Below are 24,808 nucleotides of genomic sequence, written 5' to 3'. Positions count from 1 at the left end.
TATGTTGGTTAATGAACCTATAGTCTACATCCAAGTGCATGGAGAATGATTCCTTTGAAAAAGTTGATATCCACAAAATATGTACCTGCATAAGATAACGTTCATTTAAATGGGATAAAGATGTCCATATTAAGTGCATGACTGAATGTACATTAAATACGAACCCACAAATTGAATCAACAATTATACATTGCAATAGCAAGCCATTAACCAAAGCCAAAGCCAAGTCAAATGACACAATTATTGAGCAAGCACTACAAATGATGTTTTTTGTACAAAAATTTCACCATTATCTAATGTTAGAGTACACTTAATTCACATGTTATCATAACTTCCAACCTATATTACCAATACCAGTTTTGGTTCAAGTATGAGTGCAAGTACAAGGGTTTGCCATTTTATTTGGACACTATGTATTGTAGGGCTTAGCATAGTTGAACTACTCACCAAAACCAAAAACTCGCCAAGGCCTGGAAAAAAAACTTGGGAAAAACTCAGCTAGTAGTCGGCAAAAAACTCGGGAACTTAAAAAATTACTTAAATTTAATTAGAAATGCACTTTTTTACAAAATTCAATGAGAAGATGCATCCAATGAGTCAATAAATGATAACACAAAAGAAACAAGTTGAGTCTAGATATATTTGAATGTAAAGTGGGTACAAAATCACATCCTCATAAGTTATGCTGATGGCTCGAAGGAAAACAGTAAATAGTTTTTGTATAACTAAAAGTAAATACAACATTACAATTACATCGTCTTCCCAGCTTTAGTAAAAACTAGGGGAGAGGTAGAACTAGAGGGTCTAGTCCTAGAAGTTTGCACTGGGCATGATTGTGCCTCCTCGCTCAGTATGTCTGACTCAGGCTATGGCTCGTCCTCCATCCTAGATGTAGCTCTGCCTCTAGCTTCTCCTAGCGCTGGCAATGACTCCTCATCCTCCTCAATGTCATCCAATGTGAAACCAAATCCACCCCCCTCCTCCTTTATAGCCTGCCTCTCCAAATCATTGACGTTGTCCTCTGTAAACAATGGACGTTGCTCCTGTGATGTCCAATCACTGAAAGGATCTATATCATCCAAATCAATTGGACCAATTGTTGCTTCCTCTACCTTCCTTATATGCAACTGAAGATTATATTGCACAAAGACAAGGTCATTGAGGCGTTTTTGAGCTAACTTGCTACTCTTCTTCGTATGGATGGCCTCATACAAGCTCCAATTGCGCTCACAATTGGATGAACTACAAGACTGACATAAGATCCTAAGGGCAAATATTTTGAGATTTGGGGTATTTTTACCCCAACTTTGCCACCAAGCATTTGCAAAATAAAATATTGAAAATTTAGAAAGAAAAGAGAAAAGTGAAAACATATTTTATCAATTTATCAATTACTTTAGAATCCAAATGGCAAATGTTATACCTAGAGTTTGAGTGGTTCTTCCTATCCTAGCCAACTCTGAAGAGAAAAGATTACCCCTTGCTTCCTCATAATTTTGGAGTTCAGCCACAACGAGGTCTCTCACCTCAACCTAAGGTATCATCATCTGAATGCATGTAGTGAGGCCCACCATGGGCTTTCCATTAGGATCTGAGTAAGAATCCCCGAATTTAAAACGAGGGTTGAGGAAGTATCCTGCTACATGATTGGGTTGGTGGAGCTAATTCTTCCACCTCTTATCAATAATTTCCCATATGGGATCAAATTTTGGTCTATCCCCCTTCTAGTAATTTTTTGATAGACTCCTTGGCCCTATCCATGGCCTCATAAATATACCCCATTGGGGTTTGATCCCCATCTACCAAGTAGAGAACTCTAACCAAGGGCTCCAACACCTACAATTGAAAAATAAAAATTACAAAGAGATTAAGTAATAAAGTTACAAATTAATAATGAGAGACTTGAATCAAGAATAATTAAAAATTCAAGTGTTGAAGTTACCTTCACAATTTCTGCAGCTTTTTGTGCAAAATGGTTGTCGAAGACTAGGCATGCAACACCATCTCCTTCAAGCTTCTTTGAATAAAGTGAGTCTAGCCATGCTTGACTCACAAACATTTGTTTCAAAGAAGTCAATGCACCAAGAATGCTTAGCAATGTCAAGAAAATCGTTGCAAACCTTGCGACACCGACTCTCACCAAATATCTCCCTTGGGTGTGCTCTCTCATCAAATGAACCCAGGGTGATTGTAAATATATTTTGTGATCCTCCTTGCATCTTCCACAACTGGAGTCACCCAATCAAGTTTTCCTATGTCCTCCAAAAGAAGGTCAAGGACATGTGCTGCACAAGGTGTCCAAAAAAGAGTGGGGTGCCTATCTTGGAGGATTCTACCTACTGCCACATATGTTGTTGCATTATCTGTGATTATTTGCACCACATTCTCTACTCCCACTTCCATGACAATGTGCTCCAACATTCCAGCCAATGTTTTTGATTTCAAGAACACCGCAAGCAACCAAAAAATTAATAATGGTGTGGTTCTTGCCATCTGTCCACCTATCGGAAAGAATGGTGCAGTCGTATTTTCTCCATTTTTTTCTTTGGTCCTCCACCACTTCTTTTGCCCTTTCAACTACATTTGTGAACAACCTACAAGAACAAAGTGAAATTAGGTCTTAGTACACAATTTGATTTAATAAATAAGAAAAATATTTAAATATGAAATCAAGTGGACTATTTACTAACGTCCCACCCAAATCCTTGCAAGAAGAGGCCTTGTACCCTTTTCCTACAACTGTCATTGCAGTAACCAAATTTAGCCAATAAGGATTGTCTATCACATTAATGAATGGGATGTTGTTGAAGTACAAAAAATCAGCACATGCGATGTCTATTTTCTCATGTGCCTCCCTATTCCATCCAATTGCCTCTAATGACAATTGTGCTCCAGATGTGTTGTTGGGCACAAAATAATTACCTATAGACTGTGATGCAGTAGGTGCTCTACTAGAAACAAAAGTGGTGGCCGAAGTGGTGCTGATTTTGCGGATACGTGAGCCATGACGAGAGCCCACTATGCCCTGAAGTGCTTCTTCTTCTTCTTCAATGTCAACTGAAGTACCTTGAGATTCATCTATGGCTGCTCTCATGGCTAGTTTTGCCCTCTCCCTTTGCATTTTTTTCTCCTTCCCAGATGAAAGTATGGCATTCATGTCTCTTTTCATTTCTTCCGTGGCCCCAGGACATACCCTAGCATCATGCTTCTCGATGCCTACAAGGTGGTATTTGAGGCGGTTTATGCCTCCATGAAATATTTTCTCACATTTAACACAAATCACCGACCCAAGGTCCAGTCCTTCATAGGCATACCTCCAAGCCCTATCTCTAGCACCTTTAGGACGAGTGCCTATATACCCAGATGGGCATGGTTCTAGTAGCCAGTTATCCCTTGAATTTGTCATATTGAATTAATGGTTAAGTGAAAAGACAAAGTTAATATTTTAGTTAAACAATTTAGCAAACTATCTAAATTCGTTTAAATAATTTTAGACATCATTCAAAGTTAAAACAAAAAACAAAAAAAATATTAGGGTTTGTTTTTTTTTGAAAAACTAGAGATTCTTCAAAAAAATAATGAAAAATTCAACAAAACTTGTCAAAAATAGTGTTAAATCTTGTTCCAATGACTCTATATCATTTTTTACTACTTAGGAATGATTTTATATTCATCTAGATGCAACAAAAAATAAATAAAATGTTTTAAAAAATCAGGAAACCTACCTAGGAATCTGATTTTTCTTCAAAAACCACCTCAAATATGCTTCAAATCCACTTCGAATCGATGGAAATCAGTTTGCAAGTGTTTGGGAGGGTGTTTTACCCCTTCTCAGCAAAATACAACTCAACAATGATGAAATAAAACTGATTTTCGCCATTTTTTGCCTCTATGCACAATCGCATGAGTTTTTAATACAGATTCGCCGAGTTTTTGCCAAAAATTCGGTGAGTTTTTGGTGAGTTTTCTCTGCGAGTTAATGGCGTAAAAACTCCCAAGTTTTAACTACTCGCCAAGTTTTCGGCGAGTAGTCCAACTATGGGGCTTAGTGTACATCCATATAAAAGTCTAAAACTTATAGACAAAATCAACCATAATGTGCATTATAAGAAAATACATAAAAAAAATGAAGCACTGTTCCTAGATGATATTTCAAAATATTAAATGAGACATAACATAGGATATATTACATAGTTTTATATTATCTGTTCACAAAAAGGAATACATTCACCAAGAGAATCCAAATCAGCGATAGGTTTATTTTGATCAGATGTAACAGGACTAGCAGCAGTTTCAATGTGGTTCTATTTTTTTTTCCAATTCTATATGTTTTTTTCTTTTTCGCTCTGGACCAGTACTGTCTTTAACTATGTTTTATTATGATATTCAGGTACTCAGAATAGTACAAGCTGGGAGGTCACTGGACCTATAACATTAGCAGAAAGTAGATGTATGGGTAATGGGAGCTTCAAGGGAAGTAGCCAGCAATGCATCTCCTAACCTAAACAATGCAGATTTGTGGTCTATATGTTGTAAACTTCAATAAAATATTAGAATAAATAGTAAATACTATGATCATTGCTTAAATATCTAACAGTCATTTCCAAGACTTCATAGAATCTCTGCTTATCTTCCTCAAATCCTTTACATCTTAAACAAATAGAAAGCAATGTCAAGAAAAACATGTACATGACACATACTATGATGTTCCTCTCCAAACCTAAAAGTCCTCACTAACTCAAAATGTCCTTCTAACTAATATATAGCCTGGAAGTTGACTTAATTTTTCAGCACGATTTGTACGACTTTACAAGAATACAATGCGAAATTGTAGAACTCAAATGAATTGATAAATTTTTATATTTGTCTTAATTTTTTCACTTGTCTCTTATTTCTATATACTGCATTTGTTTCATCAATAACAGTCATTACATGTCTTTAGTCCATTGCAACGATTGATTCACAACCATCTATGTGTATGATTACCAGTATCACCTGAAAACTGTTGAGTTAGAGTATACACCTTTGATGACCTCATTAAAGCAGGTGTCAACAGTGTTGAATAAAGAGCACGATAGAAGCGGTCACTGACAGTTTGATTTTTTGCTAAAAGCTGATATAAAAGCATCAAAGCTTGCACCCCAATATTGAAATTCTTCGAATGCACCTACATGGAGAAGACTATCAAGTCAAAACTTACAAATCATATAAGCAAACAACCTATTGCGAAAATGTAGACATTATGTACATTCCTAAATTCTTACCAATTGGAAAAGGACAGGTGTTTGTTTATGTATGATATCATCTGCCTCATCAGTTGAAACATAAGGAAATGCTCTATTAACACCCTGCAAATATGGATCATTTGAAACAGAAAGAGCTTCAATCAGTTCCCATTTTATCTCACTAAAATATTGTTGAATTCCTGCTCAAAAATCATTCAGCAAGCTCTTCCATGATAAACAGTATGCACATGAAACCAGCATGAAGAACATATAAGAATGAACCACTGTTAAACTAAATAAAAAGATTTTCTCAAAAAATCATCTTCATTATATCCAATGTTTCAAGAAAGCCATTACAATCAGAAAGTAGATTCGGCCAAATGGCTTAAGTTTTATCAAGAAAGTACACAACCTAAGGTGGATTAAGGAACATAGATTGACATTTCATCCCTCTGAATTGTTGTGAATCTCATTGCAACTTTTAAGAGGACCAAATAATCCCAATACTTACCAATGAACCTTTAGCACAGCCATGATACATTCCACCCATAAAAACCTAACTTGCAACATACTAGCAGTCTCACCAGATGACATCCTTCTCTCTGAACAAAAAATATTGATATAACAAACAGAAGTGTTGAGACATGGACCAGCTAGGACTCAAACCTAGGACCTTCCATATGCTGCTGGAGTGCTCTACCACTGAGCTACTGGCCCCTCTTGGACCAGTCCATCGTCAGTCCGGGTGTGGCTTATTTACAACACCAACACCCCCCTTAAGCCACACCTCTCGTGTGCTTGGGGCTCCTAGCCTGGACCTGGCTCTGATACCATGTTCAGACATGGACCAGCTAGGACTCGAACCTAGGACCTTCCATACGCTACTAGAGTGCTCTACCACTGAGCTACTGGCCCCTCTTGGACCAGTCCATCGTCGGTCCGGGTGTGGCTTATTTACAACACCAACAAAAAAAAGATAGTAAATAACCACAACAGGAGACTGCTTTAACAGAATTCTGCGTTAATGAGATCTCAGGAAAACAGATCAATGAACAGAAGTTGAAATGATTAACAGGTATCAGATAAAACCAAGTTACTATTTTGTCTAATAATTTTTGGATACTTTGGCTGACCATTTGTGGCAGCTTAAAACAGTTTAAGAAGCACTCATATTGAAGAAATTGGTTAGAAAACTGGCAATGCGTAATGGTTCTATTTCTTGTAACATAGGACTTGACAATAGATTCACCCATTCATGTAGAAAGCTTCCTTGCCCTGGCCAACAATAAGGCTTCCTTCTGCAGTTGACAATTTGTTGCTGGTTGAAATAGCCTATGACATGCTGTTTACTGATAGCCAATTGTGAGCCCATATCTTATAACATAGGATGTGATAATAAATCACTCTCTCATGTAAAAGCCTTCCTTGCTCAAGCCAACGGTGACTCTAATATGATACATACAATGAGATAATTGTATACAAACTCTAAAACTGCTGCCGTTTTCCTTCAAGTTAGATCTATAACAAGTATATAACTCCATATGTCAAGATTAGAATGTACATGCGTCATCATAGAAAACATTTAATGTTGGGAGCATGGTAGCTAATTACCCAGGTTTTTTATTAATAAACTTGTGCCTATACAGCATCAGTATTTTAGTAATTTCATGAAACAACGGCTATCTACTTGGGTAGGTTGTACTTGCATCATGTGACATTGCACTAGGCAGGTGCCACCACTTTCATACCTCATTCCTACTTGAGGAGAAACAAAACCACACTAAATGGACAACCAAGCAAGATATAAGGAAACAAGAAGAAGATTGGTTACAACCAAAACCTTAATAAATAAGCACACAAACAAACAAAATTGAACATTTCAAAACATTTCAATCAAGACCACCAGAGAAAACACTACAAGTAAGATGAAAGAAATAGCTATGGAGGGGTGACTGATCGACTTCCCTAGCACCAGCTCTCTACTTCCTTCTCAAATCTTTTTACTTATTGTATTTGATTTGAATCTAAGGCCCCATTTTACCTAGTTCCTGGCTATCATAACAGTTGAATGTTCTAGTCTTGTTGACCTATTCTTGCCATCCATGGATATTAATGTAATTAATTTCTTCCGTTTCTTTCTCTTTATTGCCAAATCTGGAAGACTGAAGACAGAGCTGAAATTATATTCCCAAATAGGGGAGCCTTGTGTACCAGATAACACACATCAACATTACTAAGGCATGGCTCTTCTGCTGAAGACAAGAACTAGATAGCAACAAGAGATAAAGTTTCAGCAACTTGGGTAGAGGATTTCTAATTTCATGCAATGGTATTCAGCACAACTGATAATAATGGATAATATCTATATTCTAGAACAATCGAAATTCCAAGCCCCATTCATTAAACAAGCTAGTTGAAGGCACTTCATGGAGTGGTTATCGAATTAGTGAATGTAAGAGACCTGCTAATTGAGGACATACTCCAACTAGTAAAGTATTTCAATGGAGACCAAGAGCTGTTAACACGGGTAAGCTTAATTTATAAAAATATCAATATTTAAATAAATTTCAGGCTTAAAGGCTTAATCATTTGTAATTCAAGCTGAATGGCTTGACCTACTTTTGGTCATCCATGGGCACTACCATAATTTATTTTCTTTCTTTCTTTCTTGATATTTTTAATATCCAGTTGGAGGCTTCACTAAATCAATTCCAAGCATGAATTCTTGGCAATCTAGTAGCATTCCATTTACACGCATTCACAGAGCATGGCAAAAGTGCAAGAAGCATTCAACTACCTGGATTTAATATGGAAAAAACTAGGGAAAATCTCAGAAATCTAAAAAGAGAAAAAATATTCATTTTTATTTTATTTTTAATATGACACCCATACAAAAGCAGTACTTTTTTTCAAAAGGAAAAAGGAAAGGATTAAACCAATGTTTTTACCAAATGTTTGAACTCGTCACGAGTTTTTCCTAGCTTCAGGTTTAACTACCAACAGCTTGGCAGTTCCAATCAACAAGGGAAATCTCTCAAGCTGCAATTGCTTGCAGGTTTTTCCCAACATTTACCACAATGCATGAAAAGAACCTAGGTGGGAAGGTGGACAGGCACTTACTGATACAATAGGACTACAAAATTGCCTTGCTTATTCAGGAAAAGATCCATGTACAGGTGCCAAAACAAACCGTAACGTATTGTACATTCCTATTAATAAATGACAAATCATAAGATGCGCACTTCCAAAAATAGATATTTAATTAATTAATGCTAAATAAACAGATGAAAATTATAAGTGAAACAAACCAAAAAATCCAAAAATTCAAAAATTAATTTTCTGGCTTCCTATTTTAGAGATGCACCAGTTTCTTAGTCTCCAATTTCAAACTTTTCTACCCGTAGTCACTCCACGTTATCCTTGAACAGAAATCTTTATCTCCGTTTACAAATATTTTGACTAATTTAACATTCTTTTAAATGATGTCCAAAATGTGGATAAGCAAAAATTGCGTACTGTTAGTAGTGCACTCAGAAGCCTGGAATCAATTTCAACAGGAGTTTCAGTCAAGGACTCTGGCTTCTTTTTCTTGTCTAATATATTCTTTGCTTTCTCCTTAGAACCTTTCCGATTCTTTCCATATTTTTCTGCTTCGTTATCTTTGGATATCAGCACCTGTAAATCCACAAAAGAGTGAAAAAATGCTTTAAAAGCTATATATATTTATATACAGAAGACAATGTTCAGATTATTTAAGGAATCAAATATTGAAATTGTCTCAATATAAAATTTTGAATAGCTAACACAACATATGAGTGTGCAAAATCTTAACAGCATTCTGCACTCGATTGCATACAAAGGCTGAAAAACAAAGCTGCAGGGACAAGAACCACATATAAAACATAAATATATAAATACTTCTAAACTCCTAATATAGTACATAACTTTATTAACTCATCTAAGAAAGAAATCATATAAATATTTACAAACAGCATTACAATTAGTGATGTCTAGCACACAACAATTTCTTGTTTGTGTGGCTCATAAACTGGAAACCTTCATTACAGATAACCTAATAAACAGTGTTCCACGGGCGTTGGGGACGGGGGGACGAGGGGGACGCGTTTCTGGGACGGGGGGACCAAGGGCCTAATTTTGGGGACGGCGGGGGGGGAGGGGGGGGGTGGCGGGGTGGTGGTGCTCATATATATACATATAGTACTTGAAAAACTAGTTTTGAAAAGATGTATAACAGTATAAGAATTAGATTTCAAATGAAACTATAGGAAATACCAAGATTACTTAGATTAGTAATACTAATTGCTAAATGCTAAATAAAATTTGACAGATGAAATTGTCAAATTGGAGATTTCTCATTTCTATCATATGAATATCGAAAAAGGAAAACGAAAATACGAATATCTAATGCCATTGCAAAGTCTATAATAATAAAGATGATTACATAATTCATCATTACAATGAGTAGCCAAATACAAATACGTGTAGCAATAGCATTACAAAAGAGACTAGAGTCAAAGACAAAATGACAAAACTCAAAATGTAGCTAATGGAGGCCTCTAATCATCTGCGAACTCCTCCTCACTGGAACTGCTGGACTCTTGAAGATCAACGTCCCTCAAGCTCACACCAACTAGCCCTGTATCTGAAGTGGTAGGATCATCCTCATCAATCTGTGAAGGCTCCTCTGGCTCTACATCCCATCGTGCCACTGGACTCTCCTTGTAAAAGAGTGTCTTGCGGTCTATGAGACGCAAAGCACTGTGTACAGCCACAAGCTTCTCTACTCTCTTAGAGGTAAGTCTGTTCCTCTTAAGAGAGTGGATGAAGCTATATGTAGACCAATTCCTCTCATCAGCTGAAGAACTGGAAACCTGGGATAGCAAACGGATGGCTAGAGTGGTGGTCAAAGATTTCGGGCCATGACAAGTCCACCACAAAAGTGGGTCCTCCTGTGCCATAGTGTCTATATCAATCTTTGCCGCATCTGAATAACCTCTAAGAGTGGCAAATCTTCCCCACTCAGTGCGCATTGTGTCGGCATCTCTGGAATCAAACATCTTCTCTATGCACCTAAAGAAACCCGCCTTCACCTCATCATCCTCAATCGGTGTCATTCTACCCAGTCTAGCCTTGTACCACTTAGGATTCAAGGCAAAGGAAGCCATATGCAAAGGAGTGTTCAACTTGTCCCATCTACTCTGAATGATAGGCCGGATTCGCTCATTGTAGAATGCTAGAGAGGGGTCCTTCACTCGCACAGCAGTCCTCATCTGGTCAAGCATAGAGTCAATGCACTCATACACCTCTCCAAGGTTAGGTGCATCCCCATCCCCATATCTGATCACCTGGAATACTGGAGAAATGATGGAGACAATGTATTTCGCATCAGTCCAAAACACATCACTCTTCACTATCTCCTTCACCCTTCTCCCTTGCTCTGTCTTGGCCTCAGCCCACCTATTCCACTCATTAGTCATAACCATGAGTTGCAATGCCTCTTGCAACTCAATCATTCTCTCCAAGAGAATGAAATAGGATGCATATCTATTCTCAACTAGTTTCAAGAACTCCTTCTTCGCGAAGGTCCTGAAGAGTGCATGTGAAGTGTGGTGGTTGCAGATAAACATCTGCACATCTCTCGCATCGGTGACCACTCCTCTAATCCAGTCAATCTTCCCCATGTCCTTGAGTGCATTGTTCATGGCATGCACACAACATGGGGTCCACCAAATATGTCTATAGGCTGCCTCAACGAGTCTCCCTGCTGCTCTACACACATAGGCTGCATCTGTCACTACTTGGACCACATTTTGTGGCCCAACCTCCTCAATAGCCTCCCTGAGGACCTGAAACTGGAAATCAGCATCTTTACGATGCCCTGTACAATCAACTGCTCTAAGGAAGTATGGGCCCTCTGCACATGTGACCATGACGTTGATGAGTGGACGATGGCTAATGTTCGTCCACCCATCCATAACTATGTTGCACCCCGATGCCGCCCAACATGCCTTCATCTTCTCCATCAAAATATTGATCTTGGAATAGCTTTTATCCAAAATCGAGGTCCTCATTTTCATCTCCCCTGGTGGCACATAAGATGGTCCTCCCTTGGCCACCATATCCATCATCTTCCTATAATAAGGAGACCGTGTAACATGAAATGGAATGCCATTGGCAAAGAAGAAATTGCCAATGGATTCATCTATCTCATCTCTCAGCTGCACATTAAACATATCAGCAATGGGGTTGCTCTGTGGTGTATGCAACCTACGTTTCCCAGCCCTGGCAGCAGTAGAAGTGGAAGTAGATGGAGATCCAAACATCATTCCTCCCGCTTGCAAAGCATGAGAAGTATGTGGCACTGGCACATTCTGGTTGTCGTGAAGTGATGCCCTAGCAGACAAAGTAGTAGGCATTGAAATATTTGTGTCATCTGGAACCCCCCAAAGCCTGTTAAACTCAATTCTGTACTGTATATTTTTGGGTTCCTCCAAAAACTTACAATGTTTCACGCCTTTTCCTCTCCAAAACAGAAAGTGTGCATTCACCCTGCTAATGCTACCGAACCATTCTCTGTCACAAATATTGCACTTCCACTTCCTTGTTCCCCCACTTGAATGTGATGCAGTGCCTTGTACTGATATTTGTGAAGCAAACTGTTTTAGAGGAGACTTAGGATCAAAATGACCCCTAGCATATGGTGCCAACAACTCTGAAGGGCAACCTGTACTAGCTGGTGCACTTGCCATAGAACTAGATTGGGCTCCAGGATCAGCCCCATGGTCACCCCCCTCATTTTCAGGTTCATATTCTGAATCATTCTCACTATGAGAATGGATTTCCATGTCATCTTCACTCGTGCCTTGGGAGCTCATTGTGAAATTGACACTGCATTTCACAAAATAAAAATAAAAATAAAATCAGCCTTGTTTAACAATATATTTTTAAATTTTTTTCCTATTCATCTCAAAATGAGATTTGATGTTGAATCTTGAGGGCAAAATGATTTCACAAAATAAAAATAAAAATAAAATCAGCCTTGTTTAACAATATATTTTTAAATTTTTTTCCTATTCATCTCAAAATGAGATTTGATGCTGAATCTTGAGGGCAAAATGATGAATCATTTTGCCCTCAAGATTCAACATCAAATCTCATTTTGAGTCTTGAGATGAATAGGGAAAAAAAACCAAAAATGACATAGAACAATGAAAATCAGAAAGTAAAACAAAAAAAAAACAAGAAGAAGTTGAAAAACCCTACCTTGTGCTTGAAAAATCTCTCCAAAATGTAGAAGAATCTTCTTCTTCCTCTTCTTCTTGCTTCTTCTAGCTCCTATCACGCTTGCAGTCACTTTTCTCACCCCTTCAATCAATCTTCTTCAAGTATTTCCTCCTCTTCAAGTTGCTGGAAAAAAAATCAGTTTTCCAAAATGAGAGTGAAATCCAAAATAAACATGCTTTTGTGTTGTTTTGGGGGGTAGGGTGGGCCCACGTCCAATTAGGGTTACCCCTTAACCCCCCCCCAAAAGGCACATGTTTTAAAAAAACTTTAAAAAGTGCCTTTTTTCGCGTGGGAATGCGGGAGACGCCTGGGCGTCTCCCCATCCCTTGAGAGACGCCTGGACGTCTCTTGAGGGACTGGGAGACGCCCAGGCGTCTCCCACAGAGACGCCCCAACGTCTCCCAGGAGACGCCCAAACGTCTCCACGTCTCCCTGGGAGACGCGGAGACACGAGGACGTCTCCACGTCCCGGCGGCGTTTGGGTGGCGGTGGCGGGACGGCGAGGGACGTCGCGTCCCCGTCCCCCCGTCCCCAAGACGTCTCTGACGGGGGGACGCGCCCAAAAAGGGGGGGGATGCATCCCCGTGGAACACTGCTAATAAATGAAAATACCAAGTTTTTAAGATAATCTTGATCATTATCCTATGCAGGAAATTTGTCAGTAAGAAGTACCCATGATAAAAGATAAATAGCTCTAAACTGTCGACATTAACATTATAAAATGCTCCAAATTTTCTAAATGTGCCATGTCATAAATAAATACTTTCCTCTCCCACCAGTTGATCCTCCTAAGTCAAGGCCAACAGATACAAGAAGAAAACAATAAAAGATGAAATATGACAAATATCTCACTAAGCATCCTATCACTAATTTTCACAATTGGAACTTGGATCCCAATAGAAAGATTGTTCGCGTTTACAACCCAATTCCATCCAATCCATCTTATTCACCCACAAGATTTGGGGCCTCTATCTCAAACAAACATAATCAAGTGAAAAATAAAAAATGAAATCTTTAAAGAATGTAAAAAATGATGAATGAAGACGTTAAAGATAACTAAGGAAAACAAACATGGAGACAAATATACTTGAGGTTGCATCCTAGCACCCTCAATGTTGCTACACAATTGACATGCACTGCCACATGTCCACTCAAACCAATTAGAGATTATTGGGATTAATTAGGAGTTGAGCAAAAAAATGAGCACATTTTCTAGACACCATGCACTGTCAACTACCTTAACTTGGTGATGAAAGTGATTGGCACTCAAATAGAGTGGGTGAAAGAAATATACCAAGAGGGTAAGGAGATCCAAATGTTTGTGATAAACCACCATATGTCACAAGGCATTTTCACGACTTTCTCGAGGTTGGAATTGTTGAAGGTAAATTTTATTTATTTATTTAATTTTATCTGTGTCATGTTTAATATGTATATAATATGTTTTAATGTGTTATTAACATATTTTTTCCATGATCCTAGGTTGTTGAGACCCGATTTGCATCACATACAATCGTTTTGAGACAACGTTTGAAGGTGTGAGAGGCATTGGGAGCCATGGCTGTTAGTAACCAATGGAGTGTCATTGATCCTGGATGATTATTGGTGGGCTCGTGTGGAATATGTCTTGAATTTCACCAAGCCCATCCTGAGTATGATCAGGTTTGCTGATATGGATACACAATGTTTGGGGGAAATATATGATGGCATGGACTTCATAATAGAAAAAATAAAGGTCATAATAGCACAAAAAAAGAGAATGACCCCAAAGAAACATTTTTCAAAAGGGTGGAAAAAATCATTCATCATTGTTGAAACAAGATGAAGACGCCATTGCACCTCCTTGCATATGCATCATCTCCCAAATACCTAAGTTGTAGGGTTCACTAGTCTGAGGGCCTAGTACTGGTCTGGTTTAGTTCTGGTACTGACCCTGGTCCGGTTCGCCTGTGGGTTCGGCCAGGGTTTGTGTCCAGGTGAGCTGATTCATCCAGGGCAAACCTGGGCGAACCCAGATGCTTGGGCGCCCAAAAACTTTTTTATTTTTTTGCAATCAGCCACTTGAAATCTGCCGGTACCTCAAAATCTTACAAATATGTCTGACTTGACTAATAGCATTAAATTTTTGGTGAGGATTGGATTGTGAAGGATGCATGTATAACCATGTTCAAGTGTGAAGGACACATTTTCAACTTACAAAACACACCCAGTTTGATCAAGGTGTTGAATACCACCAACATGCACCCTTATATAAAAACAACCTTATTGCTCCTTACCATAGGGTTTACAGTTAATCTTGTATACAGTTTGGTTTTGCCTTACTATATACCAAAAAGAGACAGGAGAGACTCCAAAATGTTAAAAGAATACCACCAAGGGCTTCAGAATATCCTCAAGATCCCAAACTGGAGCATTATTAATCAATGTGAATGGGCATCAGATCTACTGGTTTAATGATCAAAGAACAACATTGGGGTGAAGAACATTCAAATCAAAATGGTAGTGCCAGATGACCATAGAAAAGGCTGTAACACAAGGCATAGGAGGTGTCAACACAAGTTAATCAACCAAAGTACAATTGGCAGGTAGCAGTGGTTTCCTCTAAGAGCTCCAGTTTACTAGGTCTTCCTCTAATATAAACATTATTAATTGCAGCTTAGAGCAGATATTTAATTTTTGAAACAATGATACTTGAACTCGATATTATTATTTTGATATTGAACTTGATGCATATGATGCTATGATTACAAGTTTATGGTGGTTTTATTGTTCATATGATGCTATGTGAAATTCTAATCTTAATTCATGCTTCTAGGCTGCATATACACACACACACACACACACACACACACACACATTGTTTTTGTACTAACGAACCCAAACCCCTTTTCAAAATTTTGCCTTAATAGTTTTTATTGTGGATCTTGGATATTAATAATACGAATATTCTATCCAAGGAAATAAATACTTTTCAGAATTTGTTTATTGTTGGGAATTCTGAAGTGGGCTACTTCACATCTCTAAGCATAAATTAGGGGGTGATTTTGTTCTGATCCTTTTGGACAAAGACTGGGAGGTTCTTAGTTGGACAGTGAGGTAGGGAGTTGTGTGTCTACAAGCATGCATTTGGAGCAAAGCTGTAGAGAAAGTCCAAGTGTAGGATACTGTAAACCATAGATGGCACACTCGCCGAGTTTTGAGCTCTGCGATTTTTTATGACTTTAACTCGCAGCAAAAACTCGGCGAGTTTCTTTAAAAAACTCGGCTAGACTGAAAAAAGAGGCCCAAACATGTCAAAAAATTATCATTTTTAGTTTTTTCAGGTCAGTTTCATTCTCTTCATCAGAATATACACATGAAATATAACATTTAAGTATAAGTGGCATTTCAATATGTCTTTTTCACCATCCAAATACCCAGTTGGCACAATTCAATATCAAAATAACCCCTTCAAAACATAAAACCACCAATCCAAGAAAATGCCACTCACATTTACTAGCTTGATCAAATTGATCTAGATTAAAACAGACTTAAATGTGACAGATGATCACTATACTCTTATATAGCATATGTAACAACAGATGTGTTGGTTTCCCTCATTACATACTCCAATAAGAACATTTTCTCAAGTTGATTGATTGTATGCTCCACAACCTTCTCCTCATCATTAATGAAACTCAAAGCATGAAGCATCATTTGACAAATCTCATTCTTCTACTCATCCTATTCCTTAAGATCACCATTCTCATTAAAAATGGAAGGGAAAGAGAAATCTTGCATCTAATCATATTCATTAAATTCACCAACAAAATCCTGACTATTTTTTATGCTTTTCAATCCAATCATCAATCATTCATAAAAAATTACTGTCAATGGGATCCCTTGACTTCACTCTCTTTCCTTTTTCAGATTCCAATCTTCCTTGCAATTTATCATGCTCTTTGAGAGCCTTGTATGTCACATAAACAGCCCAAAACTTGTCAACCTGTGAAACCATCTTCTTGAACCTATCACTAACCAATGCAGAAGCCATATTAAACGTATGGCCTTCAATTCTATAAGTAATTGCTCTTCTCTTCTTTGTGACTTCTCTGCTTTATCCTTCCAAAAGGATTGTCCAACCTGTTCCTGCAAAAGAGCTTTCCCTCTATCTAATGTATCCTGATAGGAACCTGAAGGATAAGTTAAGTTATCCTTGAATTTAGCAATATCCTTCATCAATCGTTCATTCTCGGGTTTGTATGAATTATTTTCCCTAAGCAATTTGTCAACATGTGCTTTTGTAAAACGGGTAGCATTGATTGTTAAATTTGCTGCCTCAATGGGATTTGTATCCTCCAATTTGTGCACCACAAGTTGCCCGTAGATTTTACTAGGATCATCAACCACTAATGGCTTCCTTCTCGGTGGATATAGTGCCCAAATAGACAGCAAGTGGTCATCAGAGTTGTATCCTGAACCAGTATTAAACTTAAGCTCACAATCATCTTTTGATTTAGACTGAGATTGTCAAATGCAATTGCTGAACTAATATCCCCTCTAGGCAAAATCATCACTCTAGCCTCTTGCAACAATGTTGTGCCCTTCTCAGGGGTCATAGTTCTCATCTCTTCATTCACTTGTCATGCAATTCTTGACTAATTCGTTGGTGCATCTTTGGACTAAAGTCCTTTTCCCTATCTCCTATTTATTTTCCCTTATACTCCAATAAGAAAGCTTTAAACTTGGAGGATTTGAAAACAACATCATCAGAAAACAAACCTTGTGCTGGCTAAATGTCTAACATCATCTGATAGTTGATCAGATGGCTCAACTTCAATAACTACCCTTTCTTGAGGGGTTTCCTATTCTTGGACGATCAGTTCTACAATTTGCTCATAATCATCATCATAGTCTTTGGGGTAGGTTGAGGAGACATGTGGTCAAGAGGAACCGCTACCTCAACTTGTACATGTTGCATTTCCTGTTCATAAGGATCTTCTCCTATCCTTGCAAAAATATAAGAGGGTACACCTCTCACCAACTCCAGTTCCTTTTGCAGCATAATGTCAAACCTCTTCCCTAGATCCTCTATCTCAATGAATGCACCTTTATATGATGAGTTATGCTTACCCCTCCATTTCTGCAGCCACGATCCTGTTGTACATACTAATTTTTCTCATGACAAAATCTTTTGGTAGATTTCTCACTAGATCATAACAGACCGAACAGACACGAGGGTAAGCTCCTAACTTCTGAGCAGCTCTAGCATTACTAATAAAACCCCCAGGGTCAAACCAGCTTCTTGGATAACCCACTGGTAAGTGGAAGTATTCAATTTTTTCGTTGATGAGGCCATATGCATTAGTATAATTAACTGTGAAGTCCCCAAAACATAATGTACCAAGAAGAGAAGATTGCTTGTGTTGAGACCTTAAGTGCATGAAGCTCCGGTCATTCATTTGCCTAACAATTTCTAAATAGGCCACCCTATCTAGTATAGTCCTTGGCAATAAGTACGGGGCTCCTTCATAACCATACACCTAATCTTGGTGCAATTCTTAAAACCATACCAGTCACCCCAATTGTGACCAATTTATACCCTTGGATTAGGAACCTTTGGAACTCTAGTGACACACTATAATCACATGGATGACGAAACAAAATGTACACCGCTTCACAAAGAATTCTTCAAAGATCAAATAGTGTGACCACTCGCACCTGATATCCCAAACTGCAGTCCACATTTGTACATAATGCCAATTCTTAATATGATCAACATCTTTAATCCTCAAATGCTCCAACCACATACCCATTGCCTAACCTTCATAAATAATAAGATGCATCAACAATGAACAATGTTTAAAAACAATAATCTCATTGTTGTTTTTGATGGAAGTAAGCTTCTCGTGAATCTCCTCAGCTAAAAAGTGAGCATAATCAAAGGGTCGAGCACCACGACTCTGTATATCGCTAGATAATACCATGGGAACCACTAGCATATTTGTAAAAGCCTCTAACCCTAAAACTTGGCATGCAAAATAGTAAGTGAACTGATAGTATTCTTCAAACAACTTCACGGAAAAAGGTGAATCCTCCTTAGCACCAAACACCCTCAATTTGTCATTCTCATCCCTGGGCTTGTGCAAAGGTAGCCTCTACATCTTGTAGTCATTACGCATCCTATGATACTCTTCACCGACTTTCCCAATAGTAAATTTCAAATCCATACTACTATCAAGTCTAAACACATGAAAGATATAATATTTGATGATGGGAACAAAGGATGAACCATCTGCAATGTAAATCATTCTTGTTTTTGGATCATATTTACGAGCTATTACCCTCATGAGTTCGACATTGACAAATACATTGGGGACTACCAATTTAGGCAAATTCAACTGCCATGGGTGACACACAGGCCTATCTTTGTACATCTTCCTGTAATGGTATCTGAACATGTCATACCCTCTTTCTAGAATCAAAATATCTCCAAGGCCCTTCTGATTGTCTTCTAATCTCTCTGCACTAGGATTCAGACTCACACTCTTTGTTTTTGGACTGGAACAAGGCATTTGGTCAGTCAAGTCCTAGTTAAATTGTCTGGATTCTTTCTTTTGCATTTTGGGCTTCGGCTAAGATGGATTCTCAGACGAACTAGCCACGTTGACTATACTACGTCCTAATTCCACAATTCATGCACACAATTCTACCCTAGAACACAAATTCTTTACATCAAAAGACAACGGCTAAACCCTAGGACACAATTCACTAGTCTTCACAAGCAGAAAATAAATTAAATTTTTAGCTCAAGCTTTGGGTAATTACTAGTCAATGGCGTCTCACACTTCTGCACACATTCGCAGACTTTGAATTCCTCTCTGCGAAGATTACTTAAAGTTTTGCAAAATTTGGTTCATAAATGTTCATTCATGCACCATCTACTACTATTAGTAAAGCCATTGAACTATTTTGAATATCCACTATTGATCTAGGACATCAACAGTCATCGGCAGTATTTGAATTTATTGCCTCAATAAGACCATCTCATTTGTCTTCATCAGATATCGAAGAGACCAAAAAAAACATCTCTTTGAAGTATTGGAGTCTTCATGATGAGGTCTGCAAGCCACATCATCAATCACAATGGGTCCACTACCTTATATGTCACATACCATCGGGCATCGAAGAGACCACAAATTTGTCTCTACGATATAACAAAGTCCCTTCGATGAGCACAGACACTTAATACCTCCTTTTCAATCTTCATTGGAGATTGAAGAAACATGAAAATCGTCTCCCTGACATAAAGAGTCTCTTTGATAAAGAGAGCCCTCACCATACCAACAAATGAACACATCACCCTATCAGAAATCAGAGAGACTTTAAAACTCATACTCCGATACAAGCATGTCTCTTTGATACAACACAAGCCAACCATGCTAATCCTCATTTGTTGTCGATCGAAGATCGGAGAGACATTGAAACCATCTTCTTGATACACCCAAGTTTCTTCAATGGGCGAGGCATTTAAGTAAAAAATTTATCTCATGTGATGAAATACTAACTATGGGTTGTTAGCTATAACATTGAAAGGTTCAAGACTCGCATGGCCCTAAAACTTGCGACTTAGTCAAAATCAAAATGATCAGCTATAGAACCAATATCTAATGTGGGGGTGAGGGAGGGAGGGGAGGCAGTAACCACAATGTAAAAGTGGTTATAAGTTGATTCTTAGAAAGGCAATCACTGGTTGGTGCAGGTCAATGAGAGAATACAACCTAATGAAAAAGCATGAAGTCAGCGCAGTGAAAGGCTTGACATAGAGAAAATTTTGAAAAAGCCCTAACTTATGCATAGCCGCAAGCAAGAAAGAGCTCAGGAGATTTTCAAAAATTTGCAGTCCTAACAGGTCCTCCTAAGTTGAGGCCAACAAGTAAAAGAGAAAGATATAAGAGGAAAGCAGTGTAAATTGACATCGGAAAATGTCTCACCAAGCATTCTATCATGATCACAAACATGTAGAGTGTTAGATCCTAACAGGAATACAGTCAGCATCTACAATTCAAGTCCCATCTTATCCCTTTCTTATTCATCCACAAGATTTGGACCCTCCAAATCAAAAAACATAAATGAGTGGCTAAACCAAAATAACACCCTTGAAGAACAATCACAAACAATGAATGGAGACATCAAAAAACAAAAATGAGTGGCTAAACCAAAATGACACCCTTGAAGAACAATCACAAACAATGAATGGAGACAAAAAAGATAACTAAGGACAACATAGCATGGAGACAAATATACCTGCAGTTGAACCAAAATATTGTCATTTGCTTCAAAATTGGCATACAAAATGATACATAGTACATACACTTTATTAGACCCAGTTGATGCTAATTGTTACATCTTTGTTACTTTTCTTCAAACAAAATTATGCTTTATTCCTTACTTTAGAGAGTCAATAAAAATGACAATCTCCATTCTACATACTTCTACAGGTCCAGCAAATATTATCCCAACAAAAATGATATTGTTATCATTAATTTTCACAACTAATGTGACACATGATATGTAAACTCACTAAAGTACTGCATCTTTATTACTTTTCTATAATCAACATAATGACTTATCCCTTAGAATAGAAAATCAATAATGCATTCTCCATTCTAAATTATGCTACAGGACCAACAAAGATTAACCCACACTAAATAATCATATGAAGAAATCCAATCCAATTATCAAGATGCAAAAGTAGATGAAAATACCAAATATATGTTGAGCAATTCACCTTAAATAATGCAAAATATATGTCAACCAGACGCTTTGCCAACTTAGGTCCATCTCCTTTGCTACTGAGTAGTATCTGATTTAAGAAAATAACCTACATCAACCATAAAAAACATCCCATTGGACTAATTTAGAATCAAATTAGATACACAAATAAGAGTGCAAACAAGAATTTAATTATTATGACATCAAAGTATCACAACAATTTAGTAATCTTGCATGTTAACAATCAAGAAGCGAGGTTTTGTATAGAAAAATCATACCCCACGAAACTGATAACACTAAGACTAGACAACTCTAGTGTTTGATAACCCAAAGAATCTATAAAAGAACAATGTAAATGTATTGCCCAAAATTTGCATTCTATAAGAGAGAAAAATTAAGAAAATAACAAGTAAATTAGAAAAGACAAACGATTCGAGCAATGCTTCAAGACAATCTTTTGTAACACAATCGTTGTGAAAATAATTTTAAAATAGCTCTAGTTCATATGATTTCTAGCAAATCCATTATACAAAATATTTATATTATCTGATTTTTAATGTAAATAAGATAAATTATATAATTTAGCTTATATTTCCTTATAAATGAAATACTGCTAATTATTTATGTCTTGGTTTATATGCAATATAATTAAATGATTTTTCTCATATAATTAACTTATATTTTTGCATTTATGCCTTTATGAATTGAAATGGTAATTCGTTATTTACAAAGGAGTGAGAGACTCTTTAATTGAAGAATACAAACGATGTTTCTAAAAGAGAAATGATTGTGAACAAAAGACAGTAAGGAAAGTTTCTAAAACTAACTAGATAACCATTACATGCTAAATATGACAATATTACTTCAATACCCTACCTTAATGGTCATTCTACTAACTACACGAAGTTGCCCCCTTAAATTTACAAACGTGTTGCAAATCAAAGACTTGGTTAGAATGTCTGCAATCTGATCCTAAGTTGGAACATACTGCAACATTATAGGTCCATATTCAACAAGATGTCTGATGAAGTGACAATGAATCTCTACATGCTTTGTTCGCTCGTGAAATGGGTTGTCACAACACAAGGGTAAAGGCCTTGCTTGAGACATTTTTGTTGGATTTTGCCAAGATCAAGAGGTCAATGAAATGTACAAGATAGAGATAATATGGGACAAGAATAAACTGTATTCTCATCAATAGAAAATGATCAATAATTGTTGTTGTTACATACAATGTAGATGAGCCTGCTTATATAGGCAAGGCTAGGGATATGTATGAGCACACAAATATGACATGTGGCTCAATAAGAAACAAGGGTAGGTAGGAAATATGTGTGGGTAGGTAGGAGAAATAATATAATATTCCACATGAGGTGGATCACCCACCGAAGGTGGAATTATCACTCCACTATAAGTGGATATGATAGTGTAATAACAAGATCAACACCATAAGAGGTGGAATTTCTCCTACACACACTATCCCAATGTGACACAAACACCCAAGTGTCTCATATCCAAACTACTATGAAATGCATTATCCTAAGTAAACTTAAGTAAGTGTAATAATATCCATGATGAATAATTATTTACACCAACAATTTTCATGTCAGAAAGCATCCTCCGAAGCCATATTGCCTCACATGCTACTTTAACAGTTCCTCAATACTCTGCTTATGTCAAGAAAAGAGTTACTGTCTGCTACTTCTTATTGGTCCATGTGACTGCACCCATGCAAAGACTAGAGACATAACCAGAAGTAGACTTTTTCTCATCAATAGGAAACCTACCCAATCTAAAATTTGTAAAACCAATCAGCCGACAATCTTTGCTTTTGCTATACAAAATACTAAAGTCAGGTGTCCCTTCCACATATCTTCGTGCATGCTTCACTGCAACCTAATGTTCTACCTTAGGGGTTGTCATGAAGCGAAAGATGTAACTCACAGCATAACTTAGAACAAGTCTAGTGGTTGTACGATAGATGAAGTTGTCAACTAGTGCCTGAATGTTGACTCATTCACCACTGGTGAGATTAACTTGGCTGATAATTTCAACCCTTTCCCCATAGGTATAGATGAGACTTTACAACCTATCATCCTAAACTTATCCAGCAAACTCCTAGCATACTTCAACTAAGAAATAAAAATACTACCACCTGCCTGCCAAACCTCTACAGTGAGACAATAATGCAAAAGAACCAATCGGTCATATCAAAAGCCTAACACAAATTCAATTTGATATGCTCAAGCAAATGTGCCCCACTACCAGTAGTGATGATATCATCCACATAGATGACAAGAAGAATGATGTCACTACTAGTGCTCTTGACATACAAGTTAGGATCTTAAGGATTTCTCTGAAAAACCCTATGCATCCAAATACTTCTCAATCTTAATGTACCATGCCTTGGGGGCCTGCTTTCGGCCATAAAGAGCTTTCACCAGTCTGCATACCTGGTGCTCTTTGACTACAACCTTGAAACCTTGAGGTCGCATCATGTATACCTCTTCCTCCAAATCACCATTGAGGAAGGCACAATTCATGTCCATTTGATGGACTTTCTAACTATTCTACGCTGCAATGGCTAGAACCAACCAGATGGTGCTCATCTTTGTTGTAGGAGCAAAGGTCTCCTCATAGTAGATGCCCTCTCTCTACGAGAACCATTTAGGCACCAATCAAGCTTTGTATTTATCAAGAGTTCTATCAACTTTGTATTTTCCTTTGTAGACCCATTTGCAACCAATGGGTTTCTTTCTTGGTGGAAGAACTGACAAAACCCAAGATTTGGTTTTCAAAAGACTATGATGCTCAAATTCCATAGCATTTTCCAATTCAGGTTTACCTTTCGCCTCTAAATAATCTTGGGGTTCATAAACACTCTGAATGATAGCCATAAGAGAAAATTAGCAGTACTCTGCTTGCTCTCGCCTCTGGATGATCTACCCTCAAAATCTCATTATCCCTAACATCATTGAAGATCTTTTCCTGCCACTTAGGCCGAAGAGTAGAAGCATCTTCTTCCAAATCAGGACAATCCTCATGACTTGAGCTGCCTAGAATGAAATCATCTCGATGTTGATCGATGTCTTAAGGAAAATTTGTTGGTATAGGTTCGTGCCTAGGTGATTACACAAGTTTGAAATCATTAGAATCCCTCCCTTCAAGTGGAGCTAATGGGAGCCTAACACCCAAATATTTAGTCTACAGAGCCTAATCTTCAAGATTCTCGATGGGAAAAGAGAGTTGAAAGCGCCCACCTTCTTAATCAAAACAACATCTCGACTCAATGTGAGATGATTAGTGTCCACATCAATCAGCCAATAGGCTTTATGATTGTCATTGTAGCCTATAAGCATCAACTTCTGACTTTTAGAATCCAATTTGGTCCTTTTCGCATCTAAAATCCAAACATATGTTGTTGAACAAAAAACCTTAAGATGGCTAATATTTGGTTTCCTCCCAAACCAGGCTTCCTCTAGGGTCATTTTCGTGACAGTCTGTGCGAGACTCTGCTTAAGAAG

The 24,808-nt window shown here is 37.6% G+C and overlaps 1 protein-coding gene across 2 annotated transcripts in view; it reads right to left on the bottom strand.

Moving 5' to 3' along the window:
• The window catches only part of LOC131056095 (protein SLOW WALKER 2), a 136,544-nt gene that overhangs the window by 72,585 nt on the left and 39,151 nt on the right, over positions 1-24,808 (bottom strand). The window contains exons 8-11 of one of the 2 annotated variants that reach the window (XM_057990434.2): positions 21,301-21,393; positions 8,742-8,900; positions 5,265-5,348; positions 5,024-5,167 (exon numbers count right to left, since the gene is read on the bottom strand). In XM_057990434.2, coding sequence (XP_057846417.2) covers positions 5,024-5,167; positions 5,265-5,348; positions 8,742-8,900; positions 21,301-21,393 — 480 coding nt within the window. The remainder of the gene's footprint in view (positions 1-5,023; positions 5,168-5,264; positions 5,349-8,741; positions 8,901-21,300; positions 21,394-24,808) is intronic. The other variant, XM_057990435.2, reaches the window with a different exon arrangement.

The sequence above is a fragment of the Cryptomeria japonica genome, chromosome 2, assembly GCF_030272615.1.
Source record: "Cryptomeria japonica chromosome 2, Sugi_1.0, whole genome shotgun sequence".
NCBI lineage: Eukaryota > Viridiplantae > Streptophyta > Pinopsida > Cupressales > Cupressaceae > Cryptomeria > Cryptomeria japonica.
The sequence above is the reverse complement of the archived record's forward strand: the minus strand, read 5'-3'. Positions and strand labels throughout refer to the sequence as shown.